This window comes from Scardinius erythrophthalmus (assembly GCF_964197995.2).
Source record: "Scardinius erythrophthalmus genome assembly, chromosome: 16".
NCBI lineage: Eukaryota > Metazoa > Chordata > Actinopteri > Cypriniformes > Leuciscidae > Scardinius > Scardinius erythrophthalmus.
The window spans coordinates 127,501-135,000 of NC_138236.1; the positions used below are offsets into that span (position 1 = coordinate 127,501).

The 7,500-nt window shown below is 50.0% G+C and overlaps 1 protein-coding gene across 1 annotated transcript in view; it reads right to left on the reverse strand.

The window, feature by feature from the left end:
- Positions 1-7,500, reverse strand: part of vps13b (vacuolar protein sorting 13 homolog B) — a gene marked incomplete at its 5' end in the record, with an annotated part of 193,505 nt that overhangs the window by 51,074 nt on the left and 134,931 nt on the right. Inside the window, one exon of the mRNA XM_081388003.1 lies at positions 1-314. This exon is cut by the window's left edge and continues 392 nt beyond it. Within this exon, the coding sequence (XP_081244129.1) occupies positions 1-314 (314 nt within the window). The remainder of the gene's footprint in view (positions 315-7,500) is intronic.

Below are 7,500 nucleotides of genomic sequence, written 5' to 3' on the forward strand. Positions count from 1 at the left end.
GGAGGGTTAGCAGCGGGAGGGTTAGCAGCGGGAGGGTTAGCCGCGGGCAGCGTCGCGTACGTCATCAGAGAGATGCGGCCGGCGGTGAGGAACACGTCGAACGGGACGAAGCGGAGGTTCTTGGTGATGCTGGGCTGCTGTGAGGGCCGGGCGAGCCGGTACTGACCCGCGCCGCTCTGACGCTCCATCTGAACCATCCGCAGGCAAGCGCTGTCGCTGCCGAAGCCACTGTCCTGCCCACAGGGGGCGCTGCTGCCACACACACTCTCCACCGAGCCCGAGAACGCGGTGGCCTGCGCAGGACGGCCACACACCTGAATACACACACACACAGGTGATATCACAATCTGAACTTATTCATTTGCATATGCACAGAATGTGACAAAGTAACCATGAAATCAATCCTTTTTAATAGAATATTGCTGTATTTATTCTAAATGATTATTTATCATTATTGTGTTAAATTCATGTTCCTGTTAATCTTGAATCAGAATAACTTCCTCTTGCAGCATCTCTTCTCCTACATTTGTTCTTGTTCTAGAAGTGTTTAACTCGGATATACGGCACAATAGAGAAGAAAAGACCAGCACAACTTCCATTTCATGATGAATTTGAGAACTAGTCAGACCAACTAGCAGTCTTAGTTTTACTGACATAAAACATAATAATAACCAGCTCTAAAGAAAAACTGTAGAAGTTCACACAGAACATATTAAACATGCACTAGAATGTGTTTGAAGTCTTGTTTCTCGTTCATGACACACCATTCTAGAAACACAGCACTCAGGTTTTAAAAAAGTATCTTTTTTGCTCTTTTTTGTTTCACTGACCTATGTCTGTTGTTTTTAACTGCAAAAGCGTTTTCTGTGTGAATGACCTCTAACTTGTAAGACAAGTCTAAGTAGTTTATGCAACTGGCCACAGTAATCATAAGCAAACAAAGCAACGATTAAAAAATAACAAACAAGCTCAAAATATCTGAGGCACTGCAGTGGGTGGGGCTTCGCTGGATGTATGGCATGTAAATATGACGTGTTCAGTGTGTTCACACACACACACACACACACACACACACACACATACACAGGGTCAGATTCAGTTCAGAAGCTATACTGACGCTCATGTGTTCAGAGCTTAGCGCCAGAGAATGTTCTCCTCAAATCTGAGACTCCCTTTGAAGAAAACAAAAGCGTTTAAAGTGAGCGTTTAAAGCGCCGCGGCTTCAGTGTTCGGGGAGGAACGTAGTCGCATTTGCTCAGAGACTCGCATCAAAGCCCAGAGCGCCGAGCTCACAGCGACAGCTCAACCACAGGACCGACACAGGCGGATCTCAGCGGGTCAGTTCTGCAGCATAACTCAATGAGGAGCACACACACATCAGGACTGCAGGAGCACACACACATCAGGACTGCAGGAGCACACACACATCAGGGAAAAACGCGCCAGTAAAGAAAAACCGCTCAGTTCTGTCGGATCCGAGGCCGATGAGTCACTGGTGCCGGTTCTGCTGGCAAAAACACTGGGAATCCGGCATCATTTACCCAGCACTCATGTTCAATGAGCTGAGAATGAACAAGCCTTCCACACGGTGCACTCCAGGGGTCAGGGGTCAGCAGCAGGTGACAGACTACGGACAGAACAAATCAGCTCAACATCATGCAAACGCACGTCAAACTCACAATCATTCCAGAGTGTCGAAGGTTTTTGAAAACTAAACTCATTTCAATCACTGAAAGACATTCATACACCATATTAAAGGTCATTATCTCATCATTTACTCGCCCTCATGTCATTCCAAACCTATGGATCACAGAAGATGATATTTTTATCACTGCGTGACATAAACTTGGGTTTGTTATCAGTGTTACACCGGACCTTTATGGCCTGGAAAAAAGCAGCGTGAACATTCTGCTGAAAATCTGCTTTTGTGTTCCACAGAAGAAAGGGTAAATTATTTCATTTATTCACTCCTTTAGGAGGAGCGAAACGTAAGATTCCAGGAGCTTGACATTCCTGAGGTCACGATAGCCATCATCAACTCTACATCGTGAGGACATGACGTCCCTCTCCGGCCTCAAACACACACATGCGTCTCGTGAGGACATGACGTCCCTCTCCGGCCTCAAACACACACACATGCGTCTCGTGAGGACATGGCGTCCCTCTCCGGCCTCAAACACACACACACATGCGTCTCGTGAGGACATGACGTCCCTCTCCGGCCTCAAACACACACACGCGTCTCGTGAGGACATGACGTCCCTCTCCGGCCTCAAACACACACACATGCGTCTCGTGAGGACATGACGTCCCTCTCCGGCCTCAAACACACACACATGCGTCTCGTGAGGACATGACGTCCCTCTCCGGCCTCAAACACACACACATGCGTCTCGTGAGGACATGACGTCCCTCTCCGGCCTCAAACACACACACATGCGTCTCGTGAGGACATGACGTCCCTCTCCGGCCTCAAACACACACACATGCGTCTCGTGAGGACATGACGTCCCTCTCCGGCCTCAAACACACACACATGCGTCTCGTGAGGACATGACGTCCCTCTCCGGCCTCAAACACACACACATGCGTCTCGTGAGGACATGACGTCCCTCTCTGGCCTCAAACACACACACGCGTCTCGTGAGGACATGACGTCCCTCTCCGGCCTCAAACACACACACGCGTCTCGTGAGGACATGACGTCCCTCTCCGGCCTCAAACACACACACGCGTCTCGTGAGGACATGACGTCCCTCTCGGCCCCAGTGACGCTTGCTTTGGTTATGGAGAGGACAAACATTCCTGTGGCGAGCTCAGGGTGAGCGAGAGGTGAAGAGGAGACGGGCTCCAGGTGTCTCTCTGAGACCGCAGTCCAGCGCTAGAGTTATTCCCCGTCCACTGAGGCGTAGAGCTGCTGGCAGACACTGTTTACAGCGAGACCGACCGGACGAGAGACCAGCCTAACTCATTTCATCTGCAACTCGCTCAAAAACCACACAACAAAACACTGCGTTACCAGTGAAACACATTCCCATCAGCACCAGCGGCCGCCAGAACGACAACACAACGACCATCAGGCCTTTCTGAGCCTCTTCTGTGCATGCAAACATCTCTAATGGATGAAATCAAAAAAGGAAAGAAAATAAACTAAAAATACATTTTCATGACTTATTGTCAGACCTAAAACACTAAAACGACAGCTAAACTAAAACTAACAAAGATAGAGTGAATGTTAATGAAAACTAACTAGATGCATTCACTGAAAATAGATGCCATGAGCATTGCGTTAAAATAAAATAAAGATGATTGAATTTTAAAAATATAAAATAAAATAAAACAGATTTTTTTTTTAATTGGGGAAAAACTAAAGAAAAACGAAATAAAATATAATAAAATAAAATAATAAAATAAAAGTAAGTACAAATAAAAATCTAATATAAATATAAATAAAATAGAATAAAATAAAATAATTAAGTTAAATTACAAACAAAAATACAAGAGAATAAAATAAAAGAATTAAAAAAAATAACTACATATATATATATATATATACACATATATATATATATATATATATATATATATATATATATAAATATAAAAAAACATAAAATAAAATGAAAATGTATAAATACACAAAGTATAGAACTCTTATTGGTAGCTGAAAGCATAATCAAATTAGCCAACGTATTTAATAATCAAACAAGAAGGCCGTGCCTGAACTCCTCCGTCTGACCGGTGGAGATCCGTGCGCAGCTGAACTCGCTCCTCTCACCTGTTATTCTAAACCTGTGGCTCTGCTTATACAGGTGGATGCCGTGTTTTCTCTCCTCGACCCGGCCTGAGTTAACATGCGTTCCCCGTTTGCCCTCGGGCACCTGAGCTGAAACCAGAGCCGCGGGTCAGACGGCCCGACTCTCAGACGGATTTGTTTCTCTTCGGTGTAATTCTGCGCCTGATGATTTTATCTGGGGTTTCACGCCAATTTTGCCAAAGCGTTATGAGCGAACGCCTCAGCTGCTACTGATCTCAAACAGATCCGGTTTCTGAGGTGTATCAGGGAATGTGCCACGCCGATGGATTCAGGTGAACTGTTTTGACTGGCTGTCAATTATCAGTTGATTCTGGTACGAGGGGTCAGTGAGCACCGGGAGAAAAGAGAATGATCGGGTTTCATAACACAGACTGGAAGGCTAAAAACACCAACCCTGAGAGCGCACAAATATTTGAGATTAGCCGCAGAGAAACTCCGACTCCGCAGATGTTTAGCAGCCAAACGCAGGCGAGAGAAAGAAAACACACGTGACCTTCCTGGCGCGTGTAAGCGAGAGGGGTCAGAGGTCAGAGCCGCGTAACGTCAGACCCCTGGAGAACACCAGCCTGAGCTTCAGCAGCTCCACGACCTCGGTTGAACCCATGCAGAATCAGGAGAGTTTCTCCTTTACACGAGTAACACGACTGCCGGATCAGAACAGAACTGGACTCCACATCAGGAGCAGAGCGAGGGATCAGGTGTGTGTCGTCTTCCTGGCGTGTGTGTCGTCTTCCTTGGGTGTGTGTCGTCTTCCTCGGGTGTGTGTCGTCTTCCTCGGGTGTGTGTAGTCTTCTTCAGGTGTGTCGTCTTCCTCGGGTGTGTGTCGTCTTCCTCGGGTGTGTGTCGTCTTCCTGGCGTGTGTGTCGTCTTCCTTGGGTGTGTGTCGTCTTCCTCGGGTGTGTGTCGTCTTCTTCAGGTGTGTGTAGTCTTCTTCAGGTGTGTGTAGTCTTCCTCGGGTGTGTGTCGTCTTCTTCAGGTGTGTGTAGTCTTCCTCGGGTGTGTGTCGTCTTCCTCGGGTGTGTGTCGTCTTCCTGGCGTGTGTGTCGTCTTCCTGGCGTGTGTGTCGTCTTCCTCGGGTGTGTGTCGTCTTCCTCGGGTGTGTGTCGTCTTCCTCGGGTGTGTGTAGTCTTCCTCGGGTGTGTGTCGTCTTCCTCGGGTGTGTGTCGTCTTCTTCAGGTGTGTGTAGTCTTCTTCAGGTGTGTCGTCTTCCTCGGGTGTGTGTCGTCTTCCTCGGGTGTGTGTCGTCTTCCTCGGGTGTGTGTAGTCTTCCTCGGGTGTGTGTCGTCTTCCTCGGGTGTGTGTCGTCTTCCTGGCGTGTGTGTCGTCTTCCTTGGGTGTGTGTCGTCTTCTTCGGGTGTGTGTCGTCTTCCTCGGGTGTGTGTAGTCTTCTTCAGGTGTGTGTCGTCTTCCTCGGGTGTGTGTCGTCTTCCTCGGGTGTGTGTCGTCTTCCTCGGGTGTGTGTAGTCTTCCTCGGGTGTGTGTCGTCTTCCTCGGGTGTGTGTCGTCTTCCTCGGGTGTGTGTCGTCTTCCTCGGGTGTGTGTCGTCTTCCTCGGGTGTGTGTAGTCGTCCTCGGGTGTGTGTCGTCTTCCTCAGGTGTGTGTAGCCTTCTTCAGGTGTGTCGTCTTCCTCGGGTGTGTGTCGTCTTCCTCGGGTGTGTGTCGTCTTCCTCGGGTGTGTGTAGTCTTCTTCAGGTGTGTGTAGTCTTCTTCAGGTGTGTCGTCTTCCTCGGGTGTGTGTCGTCTTCCTCGGGTGTGTGTCGTCTTCCTCGGGTGTGTGTAGTCTTCCTCGGGTGTGTGTCGTCTTCCTCGGGTGTGTGTCGTCTTCCTGGCGTGTGTGTCGTCTTCCTTGGGTGTGTGTCGTCTTCTTCGGGTGTGTGTCGTCTTCCTCGGGTGTGTGTAGTCTTCTTCAGGTGTGTCGTCTTCCTCGGGTGTGTGTCGTCTTCCTCGGGTGTGTGTCGTCTTCCTCGGGTGTGTGTAGTCTTCCTCGGGTGTGTGTAGTCGTCCTCGGGTGTGTGTCGTCTTCCTCAGGTGTGTGTCGTCTTCTTCAGGTGTGTGTCGTCTTCCTCGGGTGTGTGTCGTCTTCCTCGGGTGTGTGTGTCGTCTTCCTCAGGTGTGTGTCGTCTTCCTCGGGTGTGTGTCGTCTTCCTCAGGTGTGTGTGTCGTCTTCCTCGGGTGTGTGTGTCGTCTTCCTCGGGTGTGTGTCGTCTTCCTCGGGTGTGTGTCGTCTTCCTCGGGTGTGTGTAGTCTTCCTCGGGTGTGTGTCGTCTTCCTCGGGTGTGTGTCGTCTTCCTCGGGTGTGTGTCGTCTTCCTCGGGTGTGTGTCGTCTTCTTCAGGTGTGTGTCGTCTTCCTCGGGTGTGTGTCGTCTTCCTCGGGTGTGTGTCGTCTTCCTCGGGTGTGTGTCATCTTCCTCGGGTGTGTGTCGTCTTCTTCAGGTGTGTCGTCTTCCTCAGGTGTGTGTCGTCTTCCTCAGGTGTGTGTCGTCTTCCTCAGGTGTGTGTCATCTTCCTCAGGTGTGTGTCGTCTTCCTCAGGTGTGTGTCGTCTTCTTCAGGTGTGTGTCGTCTTCCTCGGGTGTGTGTCGTCTTCCTCGGGTGTGTGTCGTCTTCCTCGGGTGTGTGTCGTCTTCCTCGGGTGTGTGTCGTCTTCTTCAGGTGTGTCGTCTTCCTCAGGTGTGTGTCATCTTCCTCAGGTGTGTGTCGTCTTCCTCAGGTGTGTGTCATCTTCCTCAGGTGTGTGTCGTCTTCCTCAGGTGTGTGTCGTCTTCCTCGGGTGTGTGTGTCGTCTTCTTCAGGTGTGTGTCGTCTTCCTCGGGTGTGTGTCGTCTTCCTCAGGTGTGTGTCGTCTTCCTCGGGTGTGTGTCGTCTTCCTCGGGTGTGTGTCGTCTTCCTCGGGTGTGTGTGTCGTCTTCCTCGGGTGTGTGTGTCGTCTTCCTCGGGTGTGTGTAGTCTTCCTCGGGTGTGTGTAGTCTTCCTCAGGTGTGTGTCGTCTTCCTCGGGTGTGTGTCGTCTTCCTCGGGTGTGTGTCGTCTTCTTCGGTGTGTCGTCTTCCTCAGGTGTGTGTAGTCTTCTTCAGGTGTGTGTCGTCTTCTTCAGGTGTGTGTCGTCTTCCTCGGGTGTGTGTCGTCTTCTTCAGGTGTGTGTCGTCTTCCTCGGGTGTGTGTCGTCTTCCTCGGGTGTGTGTCGTCTTCCTCAGGTGTGTGTCGTCTTCCTCGGGTGTGTGTCATTTTCATCAGGTGTGTGTCATCTTCCTCAGGTGTGTGTCGTCCTTCTCGGGTGTGTGTCGTCTTCTTCAGGTGTGTGTCGTCTTCCTCAGGTGTGTGTCGTCTTCCTCGGGTGTGTGTCATTTTCATCAGGTGTGTGTAGTCTTCCTCGGGTGTGTGTCATTTTCATCAGGTGTGTGTGTCATTTTCCTCAGGTGTGTGTCGTCTTCCTCGGGTGTGTGTCGTCTTCTTCAGGTGTGTGTCGTCTTCCTCGGGTGTGTGTCGTCTTCCTCAGGTGTGTGTCGTCTTCCTCAGGTGTGTGTCGTCTTCCTCAGGTGTGTTTCGTCTTCATCAGGTGTGTGTGTCATCTTCCTCAGGTGTGTGTGTCGTCTTCCTCAGGTGTGTTTCGTCTTCCTCAGGTGTGTTTCGTCTTCATCAGGTGTGTTTCGTCTTCATCAAGTGTGTGTCGTTTTCCTCAGGTGT